At 36.3% G+C, this 17,184-nt stretch overlaps 1 protein-coding gene across 6 annotated transcripts in view; it reads left to right on the forward strand.

The window, feature by feature from the left end:
- Positions 1-17,184, forward strand: part of HSPB11 (heat shock protein family B (small) member 11) — a 44,211-nt gene that overhangs the window by 13,933 nt on the left and 13,094 nt on the right. For all 6 annotated transcript variants that reach the window (XM_040627274.1, XM_040627275.1, XM_040627279.1 and 3 more), the window contains exons 4-5: positions 12,431-12,537; positions 14,148-14,216. In XM_040627274.1, coding sequence (XP_040483208.1) covers positions 12,431-12,537; positions 14,148-14,216 — 176 coding nt within the window. The remainder of the gene's footprint in view (positions 1-12,430; positions 12,538-14,147; positions 14,217-17,184) is intronic.

The raw sequence follows: 17,184 nt of genomic DNA on the forward strand, positions 1-17,184 counted from the left end.
TCTACTTGCCTTTGACTCTACTTTTGCCCACAGGTTTTTAATATGTCAATGAAAAAGGAGAAAGGAAGTTCAATCCTAGAAAAAAAATGATTTAAGAGAAAAAGTAGAAGAGAGAATTAGTCCTTTCAGCATAGTGTAGAATACTAGATTTACAGTTAAAATTCCTGGTTAAGTGAACTATATATATTACCTTAGACTAAAAACATATGTGTTACTCTTTGAACCTCACTTTTCTGATCTAAAAAATGGTATAACACCACCTTCCCTGACTACCTCAGAGTTTTGAAAAAAATCACATGAGATAATAGATGCTAAACAGTTGTTATTTGTAAAGCCTTATTTAAAAGAAAAACTGGGGCTCCTGGGTGGTACAGTGGCTTAAGCATCAGATGCTCGATTTTGGCTCAGGTTGTGATCTCAGAGTCATGAGATCAAGCCCCGCATTGGGTTCCATGCTTAGTGCAGAGTATGCTTGAAACTCTCCCTCTCCCTCTGCCCCTTTCCCAATCCCCACACTCTCATATGTGTGCTCTCTCTAAAATAATTAAATAAATCTTTAAAAGAAAACTAGCATTTTTATGAGTTCTTTATACCTATGAGAATTCAGTTATATGTCATTAAAAATTTTATTTATTTACTTATTTTTTAAATTCCAGTATAATAACATACAGTGTTATATTAGTTTCAGGTGTAAAATATAATGATTCAACAATTCTATACATTACTCAGTGCTCATCACAAGTATATTCTTAATCCCCTGAACGTATTTCACCAATCTTCCCACTGACCTTCTCTCTGGCAACTACCAGTTTGTTCTCTATATTTGAGTCTGGGTTTTTTTTTTTTTTTAAGATTTTATTTTATTTATTTGACAGAGAGAGAGAGACAGCCAGTGAGAGAGGGAACGCAAGCAGGGGAAGTGGGAGAGGAAGAAGCAGGCTCCCAGCAGAGGAGCCTGATGTGGGGCTCGATCCCAGAACACCAGGATCACTCCCTGAGCCGAAGGCAGACGCTTAACGACTGAGCCACCCGGCGCTCCGAGTCTGGGGGTTTTTTTGTATTTGCTTAGTTTCTTAAATTCCACATTTGAGTGAAATCATATGGTATTTGTCTTCCTCTGACTGACTTATTTCACTTAGTATTATACTCCCTAGTTCCATCCATGTGTTGCAAATGACAAGATTTCATTCTTTTTTATGGCTGAGTATTATTCCACTGTATGTATACCACATCTTCTTTATCCATTCATCTATAGATGGACACTTTGGTTGTTTCCATATCTTGGCTATTGTAAATAATGCTGCAATAAACATGGAAGTGCATATATCTTTTCGAATTTGTGTTTTCATTTTTTGGGGGTAAATACCCTGTGATGGAATTACTGAATCGTATGGTGATTCTATTTTTAGTCTTTTGAGCAACCTCCATACTGTTTTCTACAGTGGCTGTGCCAGTTTGCATTCCCAGCAACAGTGCACGAGCGTTCCTTTTTCTCCACACCCTTGCCAACGCCTCTTGTTTCTTTTGTTGTTGATTTTAGCCATCCTGACAGGTATGAAGTGATATCTTATTGTGGTTTTGATTTGCATTTCCCTGATGATTACTGATGTTGAGCATCTTTTCATGTGTCTGTTAGGTTATCTGTATGTCTTTGGAGAAATGTCTGTTCATGTCTTCTGCCCATTTTTAATTGGATTATTTGTGGGGTTTTTTGCTGTTGAGTTGTATAAGTTCTTTCTATATTTTGGATATTAACCTCTTATTGGATATATCATTTGCAGATATCTTCTCCCACTCAGTGGGTTGTCTTTTTATTTTGTTGATGGTTTTCTTCACTGTAAAAGCTTTTTATTTTGGTGTAGTCCTAATAGTTTAGTTTTGCTTTTGTTCCCTTGCCAGAGAGGATATATCTAGAAAAATGTTTCTACCGTAGATGTTAAAACATTACTGCCTATGTTTTCTTCTAGGAATGTTATGGTTTCAGGTCTCACATTCAGGTCTTTAACCCATTTTGAGTTTATTTTTGGGTTTGGTGTAATCAAGTGATCCAGTTTCATTCTTTAGCATTTAGCTGACCAGTTTTCCCAACACCATTTGTTGAAGAGACTCTCTTTCCCATTGCGTATTCTTGCCTTTTTTTGTCATAGATTAATTGACTGTATACTCATATATGTCATTTTTAAAAAGATTTTATTTATTTATTTTGAGAGAGAGAGTGTGTGACGAGGAGGGGAGCAGAGGCAGAGAGAGAGTGAGAATCTCAAGCCGACTCCACACTGAGCACAGAGCCTGATGTGGGGCTTGATCTCACCACCCTGTGATCATCACCTGAGCCCAAATCAAGTGTCAGATGCTTAACCGACTGAGCCACCCAGGCTGCCCCTGCCCCTATGTCATTTTTAAAACCAGTACATCTCTACATACTATTTGAGGTTGTTATATTGGTCATGTTCATTAAAATCACCTGAGAAACAGAGGGCAGTTAAAAGTCATTTAAATAAATAAAACTTAAAACCATATAAATATAAATAAAAAATAAATTGTAAAATAGTAAGCATAATATAAAAAGTCCAAAATTGTAAGTTGGACATGTACTGTTTTGTTTTGTTTTTGGTAACAGCTTTATTGACAGATAATTCACGTAGTGTGCAATTCACCCATTTAAAATGTACAATTTATTGGTTTCCAGCATATTCAGAGTTATGCAGTCATCTCCACAATCAATTTTAGGGCATTTCATTACCCTCCAAAAAACCTTGCAACCCATTGCAGTCACCTTATATTTCCCCTATCACCACCAGCCTTAGGCACTCACTAATCTATTTTATATCTCTATAGATTTGCCTGTTCAGAGATTTCATATAAATGGAATCATATATATGGTCTTTCGTGACTACCTTCTTTCACTTACATGTTTTCAGGGTTCACCCATGTTATAGCACATATCAGTGCTTCGTTCCTTTTTATTGCCAAATAATATTCCATTTTATGGATATAGCACATTTTATTTATCCATTCAGGATAGCTGATGGATATTCAGGTTGTTTCTACTTTTCGGCTGAATGTTCTCCAGTCTTATTAAAAAATGCCAATTTATAAATCCAAGAAACTCAGCAAACCCCAAGCAGGATACATACAAAGAGACCATACTGTAATCTGCTGAAAAATAAAGAAAACATTTTTTAAATAGCTGCAGAAAACAATACATTAACTACAGGGGAACCATAGTACCAGTGACAGCTGACTTTGCATCACAAAACAGTGGAATACAGGTGACAATGGAATAATATCTTAAATGCTGAAAAAATAAACAACAAAAAAACCCTGTCAACTCAGAATTCTGTATCTAGCTAATATATCCTTCAAAAATGAGGGTGAAATAGAGACATTTTATTCACCACGAGTAGACCTGTATCCAGGAAATGTTAAAGGAAGTTCTGCATGTTGAAGTGTTAATAATGCTAGATGGAAATTCAAACCTACAGCAAGAAATTAAGTGCATTGGAAATGGTAAATGTACTTGACGAGTTGGACCTCATAGATATATATAGAACACTACACCCAGAACCAAAGAATACTCATTCTATTCTAAAGCCCATGGAACATTTTCAAGAATAGACCATGTTCTGGGTCACAAAACAGGTCTCAACCGATACCAAAAGATTGAAATTATCCCCTGCATATTCTCAGACCACAATGCTCTGAAATTGGAACTCAACCACAAGGAAAAATTTGGAAGAAACTCAAACACTTGGAGACTAAGAACCATCCTGCTCAGGAATGACTCGATAAACCAGGAAATCAAAAATCAAATTAAACAATTTATGGAGACCAATGAGAATGAAAATACAACAGTCCAAAACCTATGGGATACTGCAAAGGCAGTCCTAAGGGGGAAATACATAGCCATCCAAGCCTCACTCAAAAGAATAGAAAAATCTAAAATGCAGTTTTTATATTCTCACCTCAAGAAGCTGGAACAGCAACAGAGGGACAGGCCTAATCCACGCACGAGGAAGCAGTTGACCAAAATTAGAGCTGAAATCAATCAAGCAGAAACCAGAAGTACAGTAGAGCAGATCAACAGGACTAGAAGCTGGTTCTTGGAGAGAATCAATAAAATTGACAGACCACTGGCAAGACTTATCCAAAAGAAAAGAGAAAGGACCCAGATTATTAAAATTATGAATGAAAAAGGAGAGGTCACGACGAACACCATTGAAATTGGAAGGATTATTAGAAATTTTTATCAACAGCTATATGCCAATAAACTAAGCAATCTGGAAGAGATGGAATCCTTCCTGGAAACCTATAAACTACCAAGATTGAAACCGGAAGAAATTGATTCCTTAAACAGGCCAATTAATTATGAAGAAATTGAGTCAGTGATAAACAACCTTCCAAATAACAAAACTCCAGGCCCGGACGGTTTTCCTGGGGAATTCTACCAAACATTCAAAGAAGAAATAATACCTATTCTCCTAAAGCTATTTCAAAAAATAGAAACAGAAGGAAAGCTACCAAACTCATTCTATGAGGCCAATATTACCTTGATCCCCAAACCAGGCAAAGACCCCATCAAAAAGGAGAATTACAGACCGATTTCCCTAATGAATATGGACGCCAAAATCCTCAACAAGATACTTGCTAATAGAATCCAACAGTACATTAAAAGGATTATCCATCACGATCAAGTGGGATTCATACCTGGGATGCAAGCGTGGTTCAATATTCGCAAATCAATCAGCGTGATACATCATATCAACAAGAAAAGACTCAGGAACCATATGATCCTCTCAATCGATGCCGAAAAAGCATTTGACAAAATACAGCATCCTTTCCTGATTAAAACCCTTCAGAGTGTAGGAATAGAAGGTACATTTCTCAATCTCATAAAAGCCATCTATGAAAAGCCTACTGCAAATATTATTCTCAATGGGGAAAAGCTGGAAGCCTTTCCCTTAAGATCAGGAACTCGACAAGGATGCCCACTCTCGCCACTATTATTCAACATAGTACTAGAAGTCCTTGCAACAGCAATCAGACGACAAAAAGGGATCAAAGGTATTCAAATTGGCAAAGAAGAAGTCAAAATGTCTCTCTTTGCAGATGACATGATACTCTATATGGAAAACCCAAAAGAAGCCACTCCCAAACTATTAGAAGTTATAGAGCAATTCAGTAATGTGGTGGGATACAAAATCAATGCTCAGAAATCAGTTGCATTTCTATACACGAATAATGAGTCTGAAGAAAGAGAAATTAGGGAATCCATCCCATTTACAATAGCACCAAAAACCATACGTTACCTTGGAATTAACTTAACCAGAGACGTAAAGGACCTATATTCTAGAAACTATAAATTACTCTTGAAGGACATTGAAGAAGACACAAAAAGATGGAAAAATATTCCATGCTCATGGATCAGAAGAATTAACATAGTTAATATGTCCATGCTACCCAGAGCAATCTACACAGTCCTTAAATTTGTATGGAACCAGAAAAGGCCCCGAATCGCCAAGGAACCATTGAAAAGGAAAAACAAAACCGGGGACATCACAATGCCGGATTTCGAACTGTACTACAAAGTTGTGATCACAAAGACAGCATGGTACTGGCACAAAAACAGACACATAGACCAATGGAACAGAATAGAGAGCCCAGAAATGGACCCTCGGCTCTTTGGGCAACTAATCTTTGATAAAGCAGGAAAAAACATCCGGTGGGAAAAAGACAGTCTCTTCAATAAATGGTGCTGGGAAAATTGGACAGCTACATGCAAAAGAATGAAACTTGACCACTCTCTCACACCATACACAAAGATAAACTCCAAATGGACGAAAGACCTCGATGTGAGACAGGAATCCATCAAAATTCTAGAGGAGAACATAGGCAGCAACCTCTACGACATCGGCCAAAGCAACCTTTTTCATGACACATCCCCAAAGGCAAGAGAAACAAAAGATAAAATGAATTTATGGGACTTCATCAAGATTAAAAGTTTCTGCACAGCCAAGGAAACAGTCAGAAAAACTAAGAGGCAGCCCACGGAATGGGAGAAGATATTTGCAAATGACACTACAGATAAAGGACTGGTATCCAAGATCTACAAAGAACTTCTCAAACTCAATACACGAGAAACAAATAAACAAATCAAAAAATGGGCAGAAGATATGAACAGACACTTTTCCAATGAAGACATACAAATGGCTAACAGACACATGAAAAAATGTTCAAAATCATTAGCCATCAAGGAAATTCAAATCAAAACCACACTGAGATACCACCTTACGCCAGTTAGAATGGCAAAAATAGACAAGGCAAGAAACAACAATTGTTGGAGAGGATGTGGAGAAAGGGGATCCCTCCTACATTGTTAGTGGGAATGCAAGTTGGTACAGCTACTCTGGAAAACAGTGTGGAGGTCCCTTAAAAAGTTAAAAATTGAGCTACCCTATGATCCAGCCATTGCACTACTGGGTATTTACCCCAAAGATACAGACGTAGTGAAGAGAAGGGCCATATGCACCCCAATGTTCATAGCAGCAATGTCCACAATAGCTAAATCGTGGAAGGAGCCGAGATGCCCTTCAACAGATGACTGGATTAAGAAGTTGTGGTCCATATATACAATGGAATATTACTCAGCTATCAGAAAGAACGAGTTCTCAACATTTGCTACAACATGGACAGCACTGGAGGAGATAATGCTAAGTGAAATAAGTCAAGCAGAGAAAGACAACTATCATATGATTTCTCTCATCTATGGAACATAAGAACTAGAATGATCAGTAGGGGAAGAAAGGGATAAAGAAAGGGGGGTAATCAGAAGGGGGAATGAAACATGAGAGACTATGGACTATGAGAAACAAACTGAGGCGGGTATTTATTGCTGCACTGGGTGTTATACGCAACTAATGAAACATCGAACTTTACATCAAAAACCAGGGATGTACTGTATGGTGACTAACATAATATAATAAAAAGAAATTTTAAAAAAGAAAGAAAAAAATAGATGAGAGGGACAAATAGAAAATGAATAGTAAGATGGTAGACTTAAACCCAGCCATATCAATAATTATATTAAATGCCAATGGGCTAAACACTTCAATTAATGATAGAAATTGACAGAAATTGTCAGACTGGGTAAAAATACAACACACTGGTTTATTCTGTGTGCAAGAGATGTACTTTAAATATAAAGTCACGAATAGGTTGAAAATAAAAGGATGAAAAAGATGTATCCTATAAACACTAAACATAAGACAGTGGCTGTGGCTGTATTCCTATCAGACAAAGTAGAATGTAAGATAAGGAGAATTACCAGAGGTAAAGGGCACGTTTTATAATGTTTGAGCATTCTTTCATCAGGAAGAAATAATAATCCTAAATGTAAACTGACCGCATAATCTTCCAAATACATAAAATAAAAACTGACAGATGAACGAGAGAAATAAACAAACCCATAATCATAGTTGGAGATTTTAATACCTTTCTTTCAGTAATGATAAAGCAGCCAGACAAAGAATCTAAAGATACAGATAGTAAAGACATTTTAAAGGTAGGATGATCTGCACAACACTGTCAGTCACCTTGACTGAATTGACATTTATAAAACATTATAATCAACAATGGCACATGGAAGAAGTATACTAAACATTCACTGAAATGTGCTGGGCCATAAAGTCAATAAATTTCAGAAGATTGAAACCTTAGGGAATATGTATTCAAAAAAATGGTACATGTGAAATGATGGATGTGTTAATTAATGTGATTATGATCAGGATTTCACAACATATATGTAAATAAATCATCATGTTGTTTACCTTCAACTTGCACGGTGTTGTATGTTGATTATATTGCACTAAAGCTGGAGAAAAAAGAATTTGTTCTCTGACCACTGTGTAATTAAATTACAAGTAAATTTTGAAAAGGCATCTGGAAAAACATCTCTGAAACTTAGAAATTAAACATGGCGCTTCTAAATAACCCATTGGTCAAATATACAAGGTGTATTAGAAAATATTCCTAACCAAATGATAATGAAAGCACAATATATCCACATTTGTGGATGCAGCTAAAGTGATGCTTCCAGGGAAATTTTTTTTAGCATAAATATTTTATCTTAAAAATAATTTTTTAAAAACCAGTAATTAAATTTCCACTGTAGGAAGCTAGATAAAGAAGAGCAAATTATACCCAAAGAAAGTAGAAGAAAATAAATAAAAGGTAAGAGCAGAAATCAATAAAATAGAAAATAGACAATTAGAAAAAATTAACAAAACCAAAATTGATTATCTGAAAGGATTATTAAAAGTTATAAACCTCTAGGAAGATTGACCAAGAAAGAATAGAGAAAATATAAATCAACAGTACCAGCAATGAAAGAAGCAATATCACTAGTTTCTAAAAGATTAATAAGTCACTATCGAGGACAAATTTAGGATATCAAACCATTATGTTGTATACCTGAAACTAATATGTTATATGTCAATTATACCTCAATTTTAAAATGTTTTTAATTTAAAAAGAGAACAAATTTAGGCTAATACATTTGACAATTTAAGTGGACAGATTTCTTAAAAACCTCTACCTATAAAAATGACAAAAGATGAAATAGAAAATTTGAATAGCCATGTATCTATTGTATAAATTAAATTTTATCAAATATTTAGAGGAAAAAATAATATAAATCTTTCAAAGACAGAGCAGGAGACATTTCTCAAATTGTTTTTTATGAGAACAGCGTGGCCCTGATACCAAAACCTGACAAAGACATTACAAGGAAAGGGGAAGGAAAGGGGAAGGGGAAGGGGAAGGGAGAGGAGGGGAGGGGAGGGGAAGGGAAGGGAAGGGAAGGGAAGGGAAGGGAAGGGAAGGGAAGGAAAAAATAATGGAAATAAGAAAGGAAAGTTAAAGACCAATATCCTTTATGAACATAGACACAAAAATCCTTATAAATTGAATCCAGCAAATGAAATTAATCCTGGGAAAGCAAGGTTGGCATATTTATCATGTTATCACAGGAATACAAGGTTGAGTGTAATTCACCACATTGCCAGAACAAGGGAGAAAAATCATATGATCATCCCAATAGATGAAGAAAAAGCATTTGACAAAATTCAACATTCATTCATGATAACAATTCTTAGCAAACAAGGAAGAGAAGGGAACATCCTGAATCTGATAAAGGCATTTACTAAACATGTTCAGCTTAGTGGTGAAATAATAAATGCTTTTCTCCTGATATTGGAAACGGAGCAAGGATGTTTGCTCTCACTGTTCCTATTCAGCATTGTTTTGGAGGTTTTAGCCCATCAATAAGGCCAAAAAAGACATAAAAGGCATAAGGATTAGAAAGAGTGAAATTGGGGTGCCTGGGTGGCTCAGTAGATTAAGCTTCTGCCTTCGGCTCAGGTCATGATCCCAAGGTCCTGGGATCCAGTGCCACATCGGGCTCCCTGCTCAGTGGGGAGCCTGCTTTTCCGTCTGCCTGCCACTCCCCCTGCTTGTGGTCTCTCTCTCTCTCTGTCAAATAAATTAAAAAAAAAAAAAAAGAATGAAATTGTCTTTGTTCACAGATATTAATGTTTCATAGGAATCTACAAAAAACAAGGAATCTATTAAAAAACCTCCTAGATCTAATAAGCAGATTTAGCAAGGTCAATATGCAAAAATCAGTTGTATTACTGTATAATAGCAGGAAATAGTTGGAAATTGAAGTTTAAAAAAATTTCATTTCCAATAGCAGTCAAAACATAAAAGAGTTAAGAATAAATTTAACAAGATATGGGGCACCTGGGTGGCGCAGTCGTTAAGCGTCTGCCTTAGGCTCAGGGCGTGATCCCGGCGTTCCGGGATCGAGTCCCACATCGGGCTCCTCCGCTGGGAGCCTGCTTCTTCCTCTCCCACTCCCCCTGCTGTGTTCCCTCTCTTGCTGGCTGTCTCTCTGTCGCATAAATGAATAAAATCTTAAAAAAAAAAAAAAGAATAAATTTAATAAGATATGGAAGGCCTTTACAGTGAAAACCATAAAATGTTGCAGAGAAAAATTAAATAACTAAGTAGATGAAAAGATTCATGATTGGAAAACTCAATATTGTTAAGGTGGCAATTTCTTCCTAAAATAACCTGTTGATTCAGTACAGTGTTGATCAAAATCTCAATTGACTTTTATGTAAAACACAAGTTGATTCTGAAATATATATGGAAATGCAAAGGCCTAGTCTAGTCAAAGTAATCTGGAAAAGAAGAAAGTTTGAACACCTACATTATCTGATTTCAAGACTTAAAAATAACTTACAGTAATCAAAATAGTGTGGTATTTTTGTAAAGGTAGATATATATACCAATGGAACAGAATAGAAAGCTGAGAAATAGACCCACATATACAAGGTCAGTTAATTTTCAACAGAAGGCTAAGGATATAGAAACAGATCAATGGGAAAAAATGAAGGGGACAGATCTACCCATATATAGTCCATTAATTTTAGGCAAAGACACCAAGGCAGTTCAATAAGAAAAGGCAAATCTTTTAATAAATGGTGCTAGAACACCTGAATAAACATACTGATAAAAAAGAACCTCCACCCCTACCTCATACCAAACCCAAAAGTTAATTCAGGATGGATCATAGATCTCCACTCAGAGCTGAAATTACTAAACTTCAAGAAGAAAACATCAGAAAGTACATTTGTAACAGTGAGGTAGGCAAAGATTTCTTAGACATAAAAATCATTAAGAAACAAAATAGAAAAGAAACAAATAATAAAAATAGGAAAGTACAGTTGACCCTTGAACAACATGGGTTTGAACTGCATGGGATTTTTTTCAATAAATATGCTTTCAGAGGTGTAAATATTTTCTCTTCCTTCAGATTTTCTTAACATTTTCTTTACTCTAGCTTACTTTATTGTAAGAATACTGTGTATAATACATATATAAAATATGTATTATGTTGTCAGTAAAGCTTCTGATATTTGTATATAAATATATATATGAAAAAAAGTGCTTAGCATCATTTGTTATCAGGGAAATGCAAATTAATATCATTGTAGGATACCATTTTATATCCACTAGAATGCCTAAAATTAAAAAGGCTGACAAAGGCAAGTGTTGGAAAGGCTGTGGAGCAACTAGAACTCTCTTACATTGCTGGTAGGAATGTAAAATAGTACAATCACTTTGAGAATCTGGCAGCTTCTTGTAAAGTTAAACAAATCTCTGCCGTATGACCCAGCAATTCTACTCCCAATAATTGCCCAAGAGAAATGAAAATATGTCCCAAAAACACTTGTAGAAGAATGTTCATAACAACCTATTCATAATACTAAAAAGCTGGAAGCATCCAAATATCCAACAAAATAATCAAACAAAAGAATGAATAACCAAATTGTGGCATAGTCTATGATCACAGAAATCAGAGCAATAGTTGCCTAAGGGAGGTAAGAATTGTCTAGAAGGAAAGAGAAGAAAAGTTTCTGGAGTAATGGAAATGTTACATATCTTGATTGGGGGTATTGGTTGCCCTAGCATATTGGTTACATAAGTTATATACATTTGTCAAAATTCATTGAATTATATATTTAAAATAACTTTCACTGTAGGTAAAATTTTACCTCCAAAAAAGAAAGAAGGAGATTGAATAGTTAAAATAGAAATGGTTATTTCTGTGGACGGTACCATATATATTACATATATATTTAACTATATATATGACATAAAATTGAATGCATTTTTTTTTCAACACACATCTGTGCATCTACTATGGGTCAGCCATGGTGATAGTTGCTGGGTTATAAAGATAATTAAGAGAAGGTGGTTGGACTCAGAAAACTCAGCATCTAGCAGGAGTCATAAAAGCAGAAGAGGTAAGTACCAATGCAAAAATGGACGCTGAGTGCAAAGGAGGCCTGAGGAAGAGATTCTGACTAGTTGGGGTTGAGGGATGGGACCAAAGAGCGAATAAACTCCTAACGGGAGAAAGACTTTGGGGTCAAGAGAACCTCATGAACTAAGTAAGACACAGAAACATGAGCCTGCATGACATGTTTGCAGAATCTTAATTGGCCCAATGTGACTGCAGTAACGGGAGAGGATACCATGACGGGAGACACTTTAATAATGGGACCAGATTGTACAGAGTCGTAAAATGCCATTCTACACCGGCAGATTTATAGGTGATAAGGGGCCACTGAAGGCTTTTAGACAAGAGTGATATCAATTCCATTTCTATGTTTTTAAAAAATGTATCTGCTAGTAGTAAAGAAGAATTATTAAAGTTGGGGAGAGATTAGAGGCAGAAGGAAGAGATAGAAAGGGATTTCAAGAATCCAGGGTCGTTTATTTAAAATACTTATCCCCTAGAATTTTGTGATTAAATATTTTTATTTGGCTCTTCATTTTTCTTTTTCTTTAAAATTAACAATAGGAATCCAGAAACATTTTGGACCACAACAGGAATGTTTCCCCAAGAGTTCATTATTTGTTTTCACAAACATGTGAGGATTGAAAGGCTTGTAATCCAAAGTTACTTTGGTAAGCAAATCATATATTAATATTCATCATCTTTTAATTTTCCCATTGGCAGAGAGCACATATGTAATCTTTGGCAAAACACTAACTTTTTTTGTAGCATGGAATCCAGTTTTATGACTGGGGTGGGAGGGTGGGGAGTATGGGTTAACTGCCTGGAGCACAGTTAACGTCTCTAAAATTGCAAATTTGAAGCCCTTCCAAAGTGCATAATAATTTCCATGCAATTTACTTTGTGAAAATCTTTGGCAAAAAACCCTACTATGAACATAAGAAGCCAGCTTGCCAGAACACTAGGTTCTTCAACATCTTTATTCCAGATTCATTTGGCTTGGGATTCTCTGTCAAATTCTTTCTGAAAATCTGATAACCTTGATTATTTGCATTGGATAATTTTTATTCTTCTATTAATAATGGCATTTTCTGAGGGATTTAGGAGGAGTCTCTCCCATTGGAACATCATTCTAATCCTGTCTTGTGTTTATTTAAGGATAAAGTATTTCAGACAAAATCATGGCAGGAGAGAATACATCCCAGATGGTTCAAATGAAAAGACTTTATTGATAGGGATTACTTACAAAATTATGGTCTGGCTAAGGGAACAAACCGGGGATGGTGAGAACGCCCTGAAACTGGCCACAGCAATAAGCCATTACCACCCCTGGGAAAAGGGACAGAAATTGTGTTACCAGAGCCCGGTGAGAGCTGGAGTCTGTGGCAGAGGGCCTGCCTGGCAGCAGATGTAATCATGAAGGGACCCAACCACAGTCAAAGACAGCGCATGGAAGCAGGAAGGGAGTGGGGAAAAAATAACCTGATCTCACTTCACCACTGCCCTCCAGTTTCCTCCCAGTGGCTCTCATTGGCCAAATCCGACCAGTAGCCAGTGCTGCAATCCATAGGGGTCCTCCCCCTCTCCCCTGCCCCCGCCGGGGTACAGAACAGAGAAGAGAATAATGGCTCTGGGGTAGCAGGACCTGGGTTAGGGGTAACAGAGAAAAAGCAATGCAGAAGGAAGATGCCTGCATCCTGGTTAAGTCTCTCTTTTGTCATTAATTGTAGAGGCTCTGGAGTCAGACACACCTAAAGTTTGAATTCCACCTCTGGCCTTTAATGGCTCTATATCATTGAACACTTTGCCTGACTTCTCTAAGCCTGTTTCCTCATCAGTAAAGTGGATTAGTAATACTTTTTCTTAGAAGATTATAGTCAAGAGTGAACAAGTAAATATGCCTGACTCACAGTAGTTTCTCCATAAAGGTTTATGACCAAGATCACTAACAGTATAATGATAATTATTATTTTTATTATTACTATTACCAGTACACAAAAAATTCTGGATGATACCAAATTCGAAAAGACTCTACTAATTTTGTATTGTGCACTTTGCAAACATGTATAAGATTACAGTGACACAAGACTGCATTTTACCATGGGGCCCTATAGAAAAACAACATGTAAATGATTTTCAGAGCATGTGTTTCTGATCCCAGTACTTTGTGCAGTCCCACCAGTGCTTGACCCTTTCAGACAGAGAAAAAAAGGAATATAGGGACAGCAACATAAAATCAGGTAGGTAATTAACACTTTATTTTGTTTACTTACAATGTCAGTGAGGACCTTGAGGATTGAAAAGAGCACATCTAAAGAGCCAGTTGATTTTGAGCCATGGATTGAAAGAGGTATGTGCTTTTTTACCAGCATTGTTCTGGGCATGAGGGAGTAGAGAATTGTCCTTTGATTCTGTGTCTCCAGTTGAGGGGCATTTTGGTGAAAAAAGATGACTCTTGTGACTTATGAAGAGCCTAGAAAAACCCAGGTTTGAATACAGGACTGCTTCTTCACTTACTGATTATGTAACTGTTAGCATGTTAGTACTTAATTTTTCTGAGTTTCAGAATCCTTATCTGAAAAATGGGACAGTAACCTACCATTTAAGGTTTTTGTGACCATAGTATCTACTTTACTATATATGGTAGACAATAAATGTTAGTTTCTCGTCTTTCCTTCCTTCCTAATGGTACTATTTAAATATCATCAGCAGAATTGCCTCCAATTAAACACAACATGTTGTCTTCGCGTGTCTATTTCCTTTCCTTCCCAAAATACCGTGAAAATAATAGTAAAGGAATAAAAGGAGGCATAAACCTACAAGGACAAAAACTAAAAACAAACAAACAAACAAAAAACAGGAGACCAAAGAGGATGTGAGAGGTTAATCTATATTATGGAAGAGAGAACACAGATGGAAGAGAAGTAGCTAATGTAGCTAAATGGGGTAGGTTACAACCTAAGTGCCCTCCAAGGAGAATATCAATGTAAAGCAAGCCAGTTTGCCCAAAAAGCCTCAGGAAGGTCTAGAATTTGAAGGCAGAGGTACCATGGAAAGTGCGAGTGAGACATGGACCAGAAAACAAGAGTGATTGGTTGAACATCTATATACAGAGTGTTTGACCCTAGGGTAAGTTCTCCTGTCCCACAAAGCTAGATGACTCCTCCTTCCTCCCAGAAACCACCTGCAGGGGATAACGAGGAACACTGAATGTTGAGGCTCAGAACTCAGGGAGACCAGACGTACTAGAGAAGGTAAGTGAGATGTGGAGTTGAAAACAGGGTATTTAAGTGGAAGCCTGCATACTGAATGGCGAGAACTCTTCTGTGCTCTACTATTTATGACAGCACTCAAGAATATAGCCCTGGCCAGGAGACTAAATATTTTTGGAGAAACCGAATGGCTCCAGAAAAAAAGATATATGGATACTGACAAAGGCTAGCTCATTCCTGGTCACTCTATTGAAGTCCTAGTCAGTGAGCCTGGTTCATACACACAGTTTTCAAATGATTTATTTATAAGTAACAAAAGATAGCCAAAGATCACCGGACATTTGATGAAGGCCTCAAACCCTGAATATAATTAAGCCTTTAGCTCTAATTCCAGTATATAGGAAACAAAGGATAGAGGAATAAATGTAATGAAACCATGAAGAGGCAAGATGACAAAATGTGGGACATTCTACAGAAAAACTGACCTGGTCTCTTCAATAAGTCAGTGACATGGGAAAAAATGTGTGTGGGGGAGAGAAAGCAGTTCAAGATTAAAGGAGACTTAATTCTGATGTGAATAAACCAACTATAAAAAGACGTTTTGGGGACAAGTGGGAAATCTGAATGTGGACTGGGTATTATATGATATTAAAGTATTTTTAATGTTAGTATGGTAATAGTATTATGGTTATGTAAGAAAATATCCTTATTATTGAGAAATGGATAATCAGATATTTGGAGGTGAAAAGTCACGTTGTCTTAGATTTTCTTTTAAATACTTTAGCAAGGGATGCCTGGGTGGCTCAGTTGGTTAAGCGTCTGCCTTCAGCTCAGGTCATGATCTCAGGGTCCTGGGATCGAGCCCCACGTTGGGCTCCCTGCTTAACAAGGAATCTGCTTCTCTCTCCCCCTCTGCCCCTCCGCCCTGCTCATGCTCACTCTCTGTCTCTCTCAAATAAATAAATAAAATCTTTAAAAAAATAAAATACTTTAGCAAAAAAAAAATCCATAAATCAGTGAAAGTATAGTGAAATGTTAGTAATTATAAAATCAAGATGATGGGTATATACAGGAATTATATTGTGTCTTCTTTGATGTAAGTGAGATTTTCTAATTTTTCATAATTAAAAAACTAAGCAATGAAACAGGTTATTATTAACTCCTGGTAGAGGAGGAGTTGTATAAGAAAGAAAATGGGATCATAATCAATACTTATCTCAGCATAAATAACATTTACATAGGCAATATGTAATCCAATTTCAAAACTGAGAGGATGGTAGGAGGGAAATGTTGTAGGAAGAGGAAGAAGATATTGATGTAAGAGACCTAAATTTTCCTCTACCATAATATAAAGTCTGTAAAACATTGATAAATCGAGAAAAGGAATATAAGCATGTTACAATTCTAAGGAAAAAAGGCTGAAGGAGTTGAAAACATTTGCCTCTCAGGAGCAGGACTGGAAGAGAAAGAAAGGGTCAAGCAGGGGATTGCTATTCATTACCTCAGAGAGAGGTTAGGAAACAGTCATGCACCATCTTACTTCCCAGAGACCACCCTTTTTGTGTATGTGCCTTTAAAAATTATGTGCACTAACTATTCTGATACAAATAAAATTAATTTCTAAATAATGTCAGTATTTATTATTATATCAATCAAATATTCATGTTTCCAAAAGAATGTTTGATATGATTAACTTGTGACCAACTAAGTTAATCTGCTTTTGTTTTTTGTTTTTTAGTTAATCTGTTTTAAAATTATATAAGTAAAAGTTTTCTAAAGTTGGATACCAAAAAAGATCAATTCACGGGCAACATAATTCAACATCACAGTAAAAATTCAGCGTGAGAAACTGAGCTGTAGTCATTACCCATGAGAGTGGCAATAAGATGGCTCCTTTCAGGCCTCTAATAAGTGGGAGTGGCTTGATCCTTAAAAGGGATGTTCACATTTTATCAATTCCTTACTTTATATTCCCTTACTCTGATTTACATTTCCTTTAGTTTATCCTCGCTAGAGATGTTTTAGAGCCCACAGTTTATCTTTCATGCCTTTTATATCAAATATTCCTATTTTGATATTGAATTTTAACCCCCAAACCCTGGTATG

This window comes from Ursus maritimus, unplaced genomic scaffold (assembly GCF_017311325.1).
Source record: "Ursus maritimus isolate PB19 unplaced genomic scaffold, ASM1731132v1 scaffold_12, whole genome shotgun sequence".
Taxonomy (NCBI): Eukaryota; Metazoa; Chordata; class Mammalia; order Carnivora; family Ursidae; genus Ursus; species Ursus maritimus.